The 14543-nt window shown below is 51.2% G+C and overlaps 1 protein-coding gene across 2 annotated transcripts in view; it reads right to left on the bottom strand.

Moving 5' to 3' along the window:
- Positions 1–14543, bottom strand: part of HMCN2 (hemicentin 2) — a 177860-nt gene that overhangs the window by 11488 nt on the left and 151829 nt on the right. For both annotated transcript variants that reach the window (XM_010810510.4, XM_010810511.4), the window contains exons 81-87: positions 14204–14394; positions 12302–12515; positions 11257–11391; positions 9869–10059; positions 8233–8314; positions 4134–4403; positions 51–200 (exon numbers count right to left, since the gene is read on the bottom strand). In XM_010810510.4, the coding sequence (XP_010808812.1) occupies positions 51–200; positions 4134–4403; positions 8233–8314; positions 9869–10059; positions 11257–11391; positions 12302–12515; positions 14204–14394 (1233 nt within the window). The remainder of the gene's footprint in view (positions 1–50; positions 201–4133; positions 4404–8232; positions 8315–9868; positions 10060–11256; positions 11392–12301; positions 12516–14203; positions 14395–14543) is intronic.

The raw sequence follows: 14543 nt of genomic DNA, 5'->3' as shown, positions 1-14543 counted from the left end.
CTTTGGTTTGGATTCAGCTGGAGTCAGAGGGTCTTCTGGCCCCCACTTACCCACACTTGTGGGGATGTGGCTGATGCTGCTGTGGATTGTGGGGACCCCGGAACGTGCCTCCTGTTGCACGCTGGTGTTGAGGACGGCTGCACCAAATTTCTGGCCGTTGATCACCCCGATCATGCTGCCCCGGCTCCCCCGGGGCTCTCCTGTGAGGAAGGAAGAGAACGAGAGGGACACTATCCGCCTCTGTGCCCTCAAGGCTACGCAGGTGCTGTTGTCCATTTTCCTGAAGGAGTAAACTGAGGCTCAGAGAGAGGCAGGGACTTGCTCAAGGACACACAGCTCGTGGGTGATGAATTCGACACCTAGGGGATCCTGGCTTCGAGAGAGATGGGGGGCATTTAAGAGGAAGCCCTTGCAGAGATGGTTCCAGCTTCTCATTCCAACACCTTCTTGAAAAGCTGGGCAAGTCAGGCTCCCATGCCACACTGGAGTTGGTTCCTCTATAAAATGAAGAGGTGGGACCACAGATGTGCCAAATACCTGTTGGGTTCTAAAATGCCAGGTGATGGGGGGTGGTGGCTGGCACACCGGAGGAGCCAGGGTGGAGAGGCAGGGCACCGAGCCAGGAACTAGATGCCACCACCGGAACGCCTCCCATTCCATCAGTGTAGTCCTGGCTCCAGCCACCCTGCCGCTGGCCCCGCTGGGGTGGGCTGGGTTTCTAGCAGCCGCCAGGCAGTCTGCTGGCAGACGCTCTTGAACACTAATCAAATGGACGGTACGGGCACAGGGGGGTGCTTCCTCTGCCTAATGGGCCAGCTGTCTCGTCTGGACAGATGGCATTCCAGGGGGCAAGAGAACAGAAGCTAGTCTGACTCTCCACTCACCAGCCCTCAGGGGAAATTAACAAGAAATTGCCAATGATCTGTCGAAAAAATAACATAAAACACTCAACTGCCAAGATCCTAAGTGGGTAAATCAGGGGGCTGGTTGATTTTGGATTCCAGGAAGCAGTGCCATTGCCTGCTGGGGTTTGATGAGATTTGATGCCCATCTGGGATGTCTCCTGTCAATATCTGCAGCTCTGGGGTTTATCGGGGGAATAGGGAAAGGCCATGAACCTAACCCTGGCCTTGTAATAAGGGGGCAAGGAAGGAACTGGGAGCAGCAGGTAAAACGGCAGCACTATGGCCCTGGCAGCTGTAGAAGGGGACAGAAACTGGAGGCCAGGGATGACAAGCCACTGTCAACTTCCTCAGATGCGGGGTGACTCAGCAGCTTCTTGTCCCCCACAAGGCCAGGATGCTCCCCCCATCCTGGAGAGGGGTAGTGGGCCTCAAAGCCTTTGGACATCTTTTACCTAGCAATGTCTCCTGAAGGAGTGTATCCTGTAGAAATATTCAGGCCAGCACACAGAGATGTGTACTACAGGATGGTTTTCAGAGGGGAAACTGGAAAAGAAAAACCTGTTGCTTGTTTAATGAAGCCAACAGCAATTATGTTTTAAAAAATGTTCCTGCGGGACTTCCCTGGTGGTCCTGGGGTTAAGACTCAGCACTCCCAACTCAGGCAGCATGGGTTCAATCCCTGATCAAGGAAGATCTCACTGCCGTGTGGTGCAGCCAAAAAAATTGTTTTCTATTACAAATGAAAATGTTCCTATGAAATGATATGAAACCATCACAGGTGTGGACTAGGCTTACTGTCACGGAATATTGTCTGTAATAGAGTAAGAAAGATGGCAGTTTGTAAACACAACTTGTACATTTGAACACATTTGTAAAAAGAAAAAAAAATGTATATCTTTACATTCAGAGAAAAGGGTACAAATATACACCCCTAATAATTACCTGAGCTATTTCTGATAACTGAATTATCAGAGATAACTGATCACTATTTTTATCTTCATGGATTTAAAAAAAATTTTCTGGCCTTTCTACAGTTAACATATATGAGTTAATATAATAATAAAAATTAGTTGTTTCCATCAAAAAAGTAAGGAAGCTGTTATGGATTGAACTGTGTCCTCCTAAAAAGATGTGTTGAAGTCTTAATCCTCAGTACCTGAGCGTGTGACCTTATTTGAAGATAGGGTCTGTACAGAGGTAACCAAGTTAACATGAGGTCAGGAAAGTAGGCCCTAATCTGATATGCTGCTGCTGCTAAGTTGCTTCAGTCGTGTCCGACCCTGTGCGACCCCATAGACAGCAGCTCACCCGCCTCATCCGTCCCTGGGATTCTCCAGTCAAGAACACTGGAGTGGGTTGCTATTTCCTTCTCCAATGCATGAAAGTGAAAAGTGAAAGTGAAGTTGATCAGTCATGTCCGACTCTTTGCGACCCCAAGGACTGCAGCCTACCAGGCTCCTCAGTCCGTGGGATTTTTCCAGGCAAGAGTACCGGAGTGGGGTTCCATTGCCTTCTCTGAATCTGATAGGACTGGGATCCTTATATAAAGGAGAATTTTAAGACAGACATGAGCACAGGAGGAATGCCATGTGATCATAGAGGCAGAGACCAAAGTGATGCTTCTACAACCAAGGGGGTCTAAAGACTGTCACCAGGGACTTCTCTGCTGATCCAGTGGATAAAACTCTGCACTGCCTTTGTGGGGGCCTTGGGTTTGATCCCTGGTCAAGGAATAAGATACTGCAGGCCATGTGATGTGGCCAAAAAATCAAAATCAAAATAAAGACTGCCAGCAAACTACCAGAAGCTAGAGGAGAGGGCTGGATAGATTCTCTGTTACAGATTTTAGAGGCAACCAACCATGCTGACACCTTGATCTTAGATTTCCACCCTCCTGTGAGATCATACATTTCTGTTGCTTCAGGCCGCCCAGTTTGTGCTATTTTGTTATAGCACATTCAGGAAACTAACCCAGAGGCCATGTGAAGAGCTCTGTGGTTGGGGTGGGAGCTTTTCAACAGGACAGGGTAAGAACTGAAATAAAGGGAAGGTCTGCTCAGACCTGCAGTTGCTCTAGAGACAGCATCTGTGGCTGGGTGTCAGAGAACCACTGGGTTTTCAGAACTGCATGTGTCTGTGTTCCATCCCCTGCAGGAGATGAGGAGACCAAAAAGGCCAGAAAGAGTCCCACTGTTGGTTGGCAGTGGGTTTTGAGTGGGTTTTCAAGTGGTCAAGTGTCGATTCCCAATCAAGTCAGTGCGGAGGTGCTGCATGGAGAAGTGCTCTGTGGAGAAGGAATCTGATGTTGTGGGTGGTGATAGATTAGTGATGTCTGCCATGGACAGGGACAGAGCTACAGAGCCACAAATATGGAGTATTTCCTACAGATGCACAGAAAGAATATATTTTGTGACTTTCTTTTATGCAATCTCAGTCATTTTAGTGCAGTTTCTCAGCATAGTCCTTTACCAAATTTTAAAGTTTGATCTGACCTAAAGGAAACATAAGCTGACTGAGGAGACCTGAGATGTCAGGGTTTAGTTACAGCAGGAGGTAGCATCCATTACTGACCACCTACCACGGCCAGGCAGAGCTTGGAGCAACTCTAATTCACAGACTTCACCACAACCCCCAAGGTGGGCACCATGGACACCCTTGCTTTACTCTGCCACATTATAGGATCGTGTGTGCCCAAAGGGGCTTTCCAGGTGGCTCAATGGATAAAGAACCCGCCTGGCAATGCAGGAGATGCAGGCAGACGCAGGTTCGATCCCCGGGTCGGGAAGAATCCCCTGGAAGAGGGCATGACAACCCACTCCAGTACTCTTGCCTGGAGAATCCCCATGGACAGAGAAGCCTGGTGGGTTACAGTCCATAGAATCACAAGATACAACTGAAGCGACTGAGCACGCACATGTTCAATCCTTTGTGTCCAATCAAAGCACACCAGTGAGTGCCAGTTAAGCTGGAAGGGCTAGGATCCAAGACGAGCGGCAAACACCCAGCATTTCAGAGCCTCAGTTTCTCCAAGTGTAAAGGGTAGGGTAGACAAGATGACCATTAAGGCCCTCTGAGCTGGTTCATTCTAAGTCTGTGACTCCAGGCAAAAAGAAGAGTCAGGGAGCTGACAGGATATTGATCCAAGAGCCCCCCAAGCAACACACAGATCCCCATCAGGCAAGGGATCCCACCCCCATCCATGAAGACCTGGGCAGGGGTGCCCCATACCTCTCACGACCAGGAACGCCCGGGCCGTGGCAGAGCCCAGGAGGTTGTGAGCAACACACTCATATGGGCCCGCATCTCTGGCCTCCACTCGCTCCAGCCACAGGCTCCCGTCTGGCAGGGTCTGGAGCCGCTGGCTGGCCCGCACGGGCTGGCCCGCTCGCAGCCACTCCATCGTGGGCGCCGGCTCTCCGGAGGCCTGGCACCGCAGGGCCACAGAATCCCCAGATCTCACTGTCACGTCCTGGGGCTTCACCTGGAACACCGGGACACCTGCAGGAGGCCCAGGACAGCTTTCAGGAACATTTCAGTATTTTTGCACACAGGCTCAGCGCGCAGATATTGAAGGTTCAGTTCTAGACCATGGCAACAAAGCAAGGATCACAATAAAACAAATCACGTGAACCTTTTGGTTTCCTAGTGCATACAGAAAGTATGTTTAGGGAATTTCCTGGCAGTTCAGTGGTTAAGACTCCACACTTCCACTGCAGGGGGCACGGGTTTGATCCTTGGTCAGAGAATTTAAGGTCCCGCATGCCATGTGATGCGGACAAAAAAAAATAAGAAGGAAAAAAAAGTTTACACTATATACTGTAGTCTTAAGTGTGCAATAGCATTATGCCAAAAAGTACAATCTATATATCTTAATTTCAAAATAATTGATGACTAAAAATGCTGACCATCATCTGAGCCTTCAGTGAGTCACAATCTTTTTGGTGGGAGAGTTTGAACTAGTTCGAGAATCATCATAATGTGACCCAGAGATACTAAGTGAGCCAATGCTGTTGGGAAAGTGGTGCCAGCAGACTTGCTCGACGCAGGGCTGCCACAAGCCTTCAGTTTGTAAAAAATGCAGTATTGGCAATGTGCAATAAAGTGGAGCACAATAAAACGAGGTGTGCCTGTATTCAAGTGGCCGGTATTCATTCAGACAGACTAGAAAACACGGAGGCAAAGCACCCTCCCACTCTAATACTCGTTTCGGAGTATTTCCTTCTTGACAGTGTTTCCTGATGAGAATGTGCTCAGATCGCCCTTCTTTCTCTTTCTTCTTCCTTAATTCTATAACAGATCATAAGGACCTTTCCTGGCATTCAATATGCGTCTTTAGTGACCACTTGGTGTTCCTGTGTGGGCAGGTTACAATTTGCTGAACCGGGTCCCTATTAGAGGACATTGAGCTTGTTCCCAGCGAAGCCCTGCCATCTGCTAGAAGTGCCTCTGCTTGACACCAGGGTACACGGCAGACGTGGACTCTCTCACCCACAGGTGAGTGGTTCTCACGAGTCACGCCCTGATCCTCAGGTTTCTCCTCTGAAAATAATCATTCCTGTCTACTCACTACTACGGACCCCCTAGAGCGGCTAGAATGAAAAGGATGGAGAATGCCCAGTGCTGGTGAGGCCCAGCCAAACTCTCACCCTGCAGGGGGAGAAGCTGTCATCACCACGGAAACCGTTTGCCAGCGTATTTGTTTCCCGTGGCTGCTGAAACAAATGGCCACAGACTGAATGGTTTAAAACAGCAAAAATTTGTTCTCACACAGTTCTGGAGGCCAGGAATCCCAGGTTAATTGTTTCAGGGCTCCATGTGAGGAGCTGTTCCTTGCCTCTTACAGCTTTCGGGGGGCTTCTGGCAATCAGTGGCTTGAATCCCGTAGCTGAATCACTGCACCATCTACCTCCATCTTAACATCTTATTCCCTCCTCTTGCTTCCTCCCTGTGTGTGTGTGTGTGTGTGTGTGTGTGTGTGTGTATGTGTGTGTGTCTCTCTCTAATGCCCCTTTGTTTCTCTCTTACAAGAACACTTGCTAGCATTCAGAGCTCACCAAGATGATTCAAGACAACCTCCTTATCTCAAGATCCTTAACTTAATTGCATCTGCAAAGATTCTTTTTCCAAGTAAGATAATATTACATGGGAAAAGGATCCGACCAAGAAGAGATACGTGTATATGTATAACTGAATCACTTTGCTATACATCTGAAATGAACATAGCACTATCAATCAACTATATTCCAATATAAAATAAAAAGTAAATTAAAAAAATAAGAATCACAGGTCCTGGAGACTAGGATGTGGCCACATCTTCGGGAGCCACGTGTAGTCTCCCGCAGCCAGCACGGCAATTCCACTCCCGCGTGTGAATTTTCTCACTTGAAAACCTGTGGGGACTTCCCTGGAGGTCCAGTGGTTAAGACTCCATGCCTCCAGTGTGGTGTGGGTTCGATCCCTGGTCAGGGAGCTAGGATCCCACATGCCACGCAGTGAGGATCGGAAAAAATTGTGTAAAAACCATATAACATAAAATTTACCATCTTGCTCATTGCTAAGGACACAGTTCAGTCGTGTTGAGTGTATTTGCATTTCGTGCAACTGTCACCACCGTTCACCCCCAGAACTTTTTCATTTTGCCAAACCGACACTCTGTATCCATTAAACACTAAATCCACATTTCCTGCACCCAGCCCTTGGCCCCCACCGTCTTACTACCCGTTTCTATGAATCTGATTACTCTAGGGATCTCATACAATTAGAATTACATAGTATCTGTCTCTTGGTGACTGGCTCATTTAACGTAATGTCCTCCAGGTTCCCCCATGCCATAGCATGTGACAGAGCTTCCTTCTTTTTCAAGGGTGGGGCGTTTTTAATGTGAATGGGTGGATTTTATGGCATATAAATTGTGTGTCAATAAAGCTATATTTTTTTAAAAGGCAAAGCTCTGGACAGTGATTCCCTTGGGAGGGGGGTAGAGCCCGGAAGGTGGCGTGATGGGGGGAGGGTCTGGGAGCTGACACTGCTCTGGTTCTGGATCGTGTGACGAACATTCACTGAGCTGTGCTCTTGCAACATGTGCCCTCCTCCTTGTGTGTTAATCTTCACACAAGAGTTTCATTAAAAATCCCTATTTATTTCTGTTTTGTAAATACATTCATTTGTACCATATTTTTCTGATTCCACATATAAGCAGTACCATATGGTATTGTCTTTCTCTAATTTACTTCATTCACTATGACAAGCTCTAGGTCCATTCATGCTGCAAATGGCATTATTTCATTCCAGAGTTGGGGGGAGGGGCAAACTGAGAGATGGGGATTGACGTATACACACTGCTGCTGCTGCTGCTGCTGCTAAGTCGCTTCAGTCGTGTCTGTGCAACTCCATAGATGGCAGCCCACCAGGCTTCCCCATCCCTGGGATTCTCCAGGCAAGAACACTGGAGTGGGTTGCCATTTCCTTCTCCAATGCATGAAAGTGAAAAGTGAAAGTGAAGTCGCTCAGTCGTGTCCGACTCTAGCCACCCCATGGACTGCAGCCTACCAGACTCCTCCGTCCATGGGATTTTCTAGGCAAAAGTACTGGAGTGGGGTGCCATTGCCTTCTCCACATATACACACTACTACATGTAAAATAGATAACTAACAGGGACCTATTGCATAGCAAAGGGCACTCCATACTCCATGTGGGATGACCTACATGGGAAAAGAATCTTAAAAAAGAGTGGATATATGTGTATGCATGACTGTTCCACTTTACTGTACAGCAGAAACTAACACAACATTATACTAGTAAATCAACTATACTCCAATAAAAACTTTTAAAATTCCTATTTAGACTGTTTCATAAGGTTATTTTGAGGCTCACAAGGTGCTTTGTTAGTTATAAGCTGCTTGGCAAATGTAGGAGCTGTCATGATCATCTTGGTGACAGTTTTGAGTTCTTTTTTTTAACTTTTTATTTATTTGGCTGTGCCTTGCAGCGTGTGGGATCTTCATTGCCCAGCCAGGGATCAAACCCATACCCCCTGCATTGGAAGTGTGGAGACTTAACTAGCGGACCACCAGGGAAGTCCCTTGAGTTCTGCATAACAGGTTCCCCCAGGCCTGGCTGCTGGGTACCCAGGACTCACCAGCCTCTGATTCCCATCCCATGTTGCAGAGACAATTCATGGGACTTCAACTGTGTGTTCTGAGTAAATATTCAGACTGGCCTTCCTGTCCCATCAGACAGCCACAGCCTCAGCACAGCTGCCCCCTGAGGACTCCCGTCACCTAGTGCCCCCCACCCAGGGCCCAGGACATGTGGGCCGGAGACTCACTCTGCAGCGCAAGGACCACCACTTTCTCCACCGCGCCCAGCTCATTCTCTGCCAGGCACTGGTACTGTCCTGCGTCGTCCATCTGCAGGCAGGCACAGGAGGGGGCATGGAGTTCAGGAGAGGAGGGCGAGGGTGGTGGGGAGCATCTGGGGACAGCTGGACACAGGAAGGGGCCCCTGGAGCAAGGCCCACCTAACCGGGAAGGAGCTGAGAGCCCAAACCAGCCAGGGGCCCACACATTCCATCAGCTGGGCAGACGTGGCCGCTATGCTGTAGAATCCAGAGAGGAAACCCCTGCCCTTTCATACTTGCAGCTTAAGGGTGGTGGCGGTTCATGGCTCTAAGTAGAGCCATATGCTGCCAAAGCATGCTTGAGATCCACCTCTTCTAAATTACATACATTAAAGTATTATGACACCACAGCACATTATTAGGGATGCCTTTTTAAAAAAAAAAAGTTTGGGCAACACTGAGTTAGAAAGAACAGGTTTCTGAACTGCAGGCTCCTTGGGTGCACAGCTGCAAGACTTCCGGGGTAGGAGGGAGGGTTTGCAGCACTTCCTGGCCCTGGTGAAAGGGAAGACTTCGTCCTAGGATATCCATGACCACGGCAATGAGGCAACTCGGGAAGAATGCTGGCTCAGATTCACTTCCGAGGGGCAGTACCGCCATGAGATGGAGCTATGGGCAGCCAAGGCCAGGGTCCACACCCAGAAGATCATATCCGGGAGGCCACTCCCAAGGGACTCTAAGTGGGAGGCATGGCATGCAATTAAGAGTGCCGAGTTGGGCGTCAGTCCAAGATGAGACCAGCTCTGGCTCCCCTGCTTAGCACCTTGAACCCATTACTAGAGCATGACCATGTCTCTGGAGACTCAGTTTCCTCATCTCTAAAATGGGGATGATAGGATCGTTGTAAGCATCAAATGAGATCACACTTACTAAGTGGAGGCACAGTGCCTGGCCCCACAATGTAAATATGCAGGTCACGGAAGCCCTGTCGCTGCTACTGTAGCTGTCTTGATACCAGTCTGAGACAGGCTCCCAAATGAGTGAGATCAAGGACCTCTAAAGTGAGTCCATGACAGCCCCGAACTGTGGGTTTCTGCGCAGCCACTGGGACTTGGGACACAGAAGCGAAGGTGAGCAAGCAGAGACTGCCTCTGAGCTTGAGGTTTTGGAAACATCGTGGAATAGGAATCAGGCTACCTGGGGTGGGGTCTTGACTCAGGTGCTTATTGACTGGGAGCCTTTCTGACCCCAGTGTCTTCATCTGTAAAACGGGGCACTCTTATCTGCTTACTCTGCTCCACGGGGTGGTTGTCAATTATATATATTAGCATTACCGAGGGGCCAGTCACTAGCAGATACCTGGTGTGGGTCATCTCACTGCACATCTATGAGGTGGGACGATTATTAGCCCCATTAAATGGATAAGGTGATTGAGGTGTAGAGAAGTGAAGTCATTGGCTGGAGGTCGCCCTAGTTAGTCGGGGGAGAATCTCTGGGTACGGGCAGGAAAGTGCTTTGTAGACTGTATCAGGTGGTGCCAACCTACTGAACAACTGTCTCGGGCCATCAGACAGAGCAGAGGTTGTCCTGGGTGGCCCCAGCCCAGCCCTGGGCCCCGCCTTGCCTCCGTCCTGCGGATGATCAGTGAGCCATTCTGCAGCCAGTGCCGGAGCCGGCTGCCCCGCAGCGGAAGGCCATCTTTGATCCAGTAGATGTCAGGCGTCGGGTCTCCACGGACCACACAGTCCAGCCGGATGCTGCCTCCAACGGGTTCCACCAGGTAGGAAAATGACTCCCCTTGTAGGACAGGGGCCTCTGTGTCAGGTGACATCAGACAGGGGCTCAGAAAGGAGGTTCCCTTTAGGTTAAGCCTCCCACGAATCCATCCCCAAAGGCCTGCCTGCCAGACCCCAATGACCCACAGAGGCTTCTGCTGGTTTGGCATGGCTGAGTAAAGTTAACGCATTTGGGATAGCAAACAACTTCCGTGTCATGGGTCAAGTGCACTAGCTTGGCAGTGGCTGCCAGGAGCACCGTGCTGAGAAGGATTTGAAGCTGAGTGGGAATAGTGCTATGATTGATTAGTGATGCCTGAGACAGGCACAGGAGGCGAGAAATGGTATGAGTGTCATATACTCGTAGGGTACTTTGGAAAACAAAGACGACATGATCATTAGGACACCTCTGTCAGACACAGCAACACTAAGACATCTCCGATCCTCATTCCACGCAACGCTTAAACCACTCTTGGCTGCCCTGTGCCGGTTTTCACCCTTGCTGGTTTCCCGAGGTTGAATCTACCAACAGTAGAGTCCTGGTGCTGTGGGCAGCTCAATCTGTCCATTGGGCCCCATCCTCCCATCCTAAAGTTGAGTCTACAAGTCACGGTGCCATGAGGGTTACTGGGCTGCTCCTGGGGGAGGAGGGCTGTGGGGGGCAACTGGAAGACTGGAGAGATTCTCACTTTGTTTGCCAGGCCCCTGGGCTCCTCCCACACTTACCCTGTTCAGCTGAGGGTAGTGCTGAAGGTCAATGGGTCAGATCTCATTCTACCTACACTCGGGGCATCTGGGCATGCTAAGCCACTTCACTTGTGTCCGACTCTCTACAACCCTATGGACTGTAGCCCATCAGGCTCCTCTGTCCAAGGGCTTCTGCAGGCAAGAATACTGGAGTGGGTAGCCATGGCCTCCTGCAGGGGATCTTCCTGACCCAGGGATTGAACCCTCATCTCTTAGATCTACCTGCATTAGCAGGCGGGTTCTTTACCACTACTGCCACCTTGGAAGGCCCAAGACATCTGGGGAGGGTAAAAAATACTGATGCTGGGGCCTCGTCTTTACTGGTCAGGTGAAATCTGGGCCTCGAGGTTTTATGAAATCCCCCAGGAGATTCCAAAGCCCAACCAGGGTGGAGAGGTACTGATTCAGAGATTAGGAGGCTGGTTTCTTAGAAAAACCACTAAACTGGGTCAGCAGAAGTCTGGAGAAAGACCAGGGGGTCACTCCCTACCCTTCACGTGGACGAAGCTGACCGCCTGCACGCGGCCCACTCTGTTCTCCGCCCAGCAGACGTAGGTCCCGCTGTCCTCTCTGGTGACTGCCACCCGCTGCAGCGTGCTGCCCCCGTCCTGCTCGGACACCCCTTCTGTGGCAGAGAAAGAGACGCCCCGTGGAGCTCCAGGCTCAGGGTGCCGGGACCTCCTGCCTGGAACACTTAACTCGGGCCTGGGTATCCAGCAGGTGCTTCATGAAGGCAGTGTCCCTTTCCCTGCTGGAAGCCTAAGCAAGTCAGACCTGATGATGGCAGGCACAGGCCATGTTAGAGGATGCAGCTGAGGACCTGCCTTTTCTCATTTTCAAGTTCACGCTGAGTTTGATGAGTGGCCCGGGTTAGGTCTTTGGGGACCTATTAACACGAGACACTTGTAGAGATGATGCCATGATTTACATACAGATAGGTGCTATGGCCAGCCTTTGATTTCCCTATCATTAGACACGTCCCTACATTAGGAATAAGGGCAAGTGCTTAGCAACTCATCCATTCAACAGACACTTGTTGAGCACCTACTCTATATACCACGGGGCCTGGATAGACCTTGCTGTTGCTCAGTCGCTAAATCACATCCGACTCTGTGACCCCATGGACTGAGGCATGCCAGGCCTCCCTGTCCCTCACTATCTCCCCAAGTTTGCCAGGTTCGTGTCCATTGAGTCAGTGATGCTATCCAACCCTTGGGCCTCCCAAAATAGAGCCTGAGGTGCAGGTGGAGGGAAAGAGCCCCCCAGGAAAGGAGTCTGCTGAGGGGTTGGGCTGGAGCTTGGTCCCTGTTCCTGGCCCGGAGGTCTCCAGGGTTGAGTCTTTTTTGCAGGCGGCTTCTTGTCGGATCTGACCTGTGACTGGTCACGTAGGGCCACGTGTGTTTGCCCTGTTCCCCCCATGCAGGGCCAAGTCTGGAGACCCAGAACCCACAGGCTGACTGGCACCCTCTTCCCCATCCTCCTCAACCTCCCAGGGTCCCGGGTTCCTGTCCCGCCCGCCCCCAGCAGGCCGAGACCTGTGACCAGCCGGTTGTTGACGGTCCAGCCTATTTGGGGTGTAGGGCTGCCCCTGGCCGCACAGTGAAGCCACAGCTTGTCCCCGAGGCGCAGGCTGCGGTCCCCGGGCAGGGTGGTGAAGACAGGCAGGGCCAGGATGGTGAGATGCACTCGGCGGCGGGCACGGCCCACGGCGTTCTCAGCAGTACAGGTGTAAGTGCCAGCGTCCTGGCTCTGTGGGCAAAGGTACAGGTCAGCCTGAGATCTGCTCCCTCTCCAGCACTGGCCAGCATGTTCCCTGGGGACCTGCTCCCTGGAAGGTTCCCTTGGACCATGCTGCCCAGAGAGGCAAAGTGACTTGCCCCAGGTCACACAGCTGGCAAACGGCTCGGCTTCACCGTTGCACCTCCCTGCCACCTTCATATGGCTAGGCACTGGTTTTCTTTCTGTGGGCCTTGCCATGTGCGGTTTGCCGGATCTTAGTTCCCCACCCAGGGATGGAACCCGCGCCCCCTGCTCTGGGAGCACAGGGTCTTAACCACTGGACCACCAGGGAAGTCCTGGCTATGTGCTTTGATGAAATAAGTTTATATTTTAAGGCCAGGACAAGAAAGATGAAACACCAGATTCTCTCTCCGTGTCTTTTTGGGCCTCCCCTTCCCCTCCCTAAAGTGCTTTACTCATTAACCAGACCTCCTCAAAGACGGATGTGCATGCTTGGCCGTAAAGACCAATCTTTTTTCTTTCCTCTGATGCTAGCAACATAACTTCTTAAAAGAAAAGCATTCTTTTACAGCTCTCTAAGCGGGTCACAGTGACTCGCTGCTCACTTTGTATGTGCTTACCTGGAGTATGTGGCTTTGGTGAATTTTATCTACAATACCTGTATCTCATTTTGATGTATGTTTTTTTTGTCCTAAAAATGTATGCGACTGTGTCTTTGATGTCTAACAGGTCCCCTGGGTTATAATCCTCAGTTGGGCTCAAATAAAATTCCCTTTTTAAAAAAATTCTTCATTCGATTGTTTATTGAATTTTCAGCCTTTATCATCCAGGCCTGACCACACACTTGTAACAGTCACTATTTGCTGAGCACTTCTTATGTGCGCAGGACGGGACCTGAGCTCGCTCATCCATCACCCCTGAGGCCAGTCCTCTGAAAGGAGACGTCCGGACGGGGATCTCAACAGGGCTCACCACTGCACATCTGGTTCCCTGTGTGGCAGGATCCCTGGCCCTGAGACTCCCTTAGGTTTGCCCGCCCAGCAGCCAGCCGCCCATCTGACTGGAGAGCAACTTTTCTTCATTATAGCACATGATGCATGCTGACAGGGAAAGGGGGCCCGGGTCCCGTTCACGCCCGTGGCTCAGGTTGAGAACAGTAGGGGCAGTTTGGGGACATGAAGTCATTGCCACGCATCCCTCTCCCTCCCTCCAGGGCTCCTTCCCTCCCCAGGAACTAGCCACAGAGGCCCTGATTCAACTCCATCCTGCCTCTTGGCAACAGCGTGTCTTGGACACCTGGGTACATGCTGAAGCTGTTTCCTCATCTGTTCTTGTTTAGTCACTAAGTTGCTTCTGACTCAGACCCCGAGGACTGTAGCCCACCAGGCTCCTCTGTCCATGGGATTTCCCAGGCAAGAGTACTGGAGTGGGTTGCCATTTCCTTCTCCAGGGGATCTTCCTGGCCCAGGGATCGAACCTGGGTCTCCCGCACTGGCAGACAGATTCTTAAGCACTGAGCCACCGGGGAAGCACTTCCTCATCTGTAGCGGGGGTGATAATACCTGCTTGCCCAGATTCTAGGATTGAGAAGCTGCGCGGGGCTCAGCACAGAGCATGACACAGTCGGTGCGCAGCAGGTGTCTGCTGCTCCTGCTGTGACTATCATCTCCCTCTGCTCCCAGGGGCCAGACCCTCACCTCCGAGTTTTTCACCAACAGCTCCCCGGAAGGCTGGATGGTGAACTTCCCCTTGGCTCCGGACACAGGCTGGCCATCCTTTTCCCAAGTGACCTTAGGCTCGGGGCTGCCGGTGGCCGTGCAGGGCAAGAGGGCGTGGGCACCCTCGGTGATGGACAGGTCGGGGAGCCCAGTCTTGATCGCGGGCGGGACTGTGCAGGGAAGGGGAGTCCGCTCAGGAACTGGGGCTGGCCTGGGGTGGCTCGCCCTTGTCCCAGTGCCCTTGGCACTTGGCACACCCTCAGCCCCTTCTTCCACCTCACCTGCTGCCTTCCCCCTCACCCCCGACTCCGCTGTCCCC

This window comes from Bos taurus, chromosome 11 (genome assembly GCF_002263795.3).
Source record: "Bos taurus isolate L1 Dominette 01449 registration number 42190680 breed Hereford chromosome 11, ARS-UCD2.0, whole genome shotgun sequence".
Lineage (NCBI taxonomy): Eukaryota > Metazoa > Chordata > Mammalia > Artiodactyla > Bovidae > Bos > Bos taurus.
The sequence above is the reverse complement of the archived record's forward strand: the minus strand, read 5'-3'. Positions and strand labels throughout refer to the sequence as shown.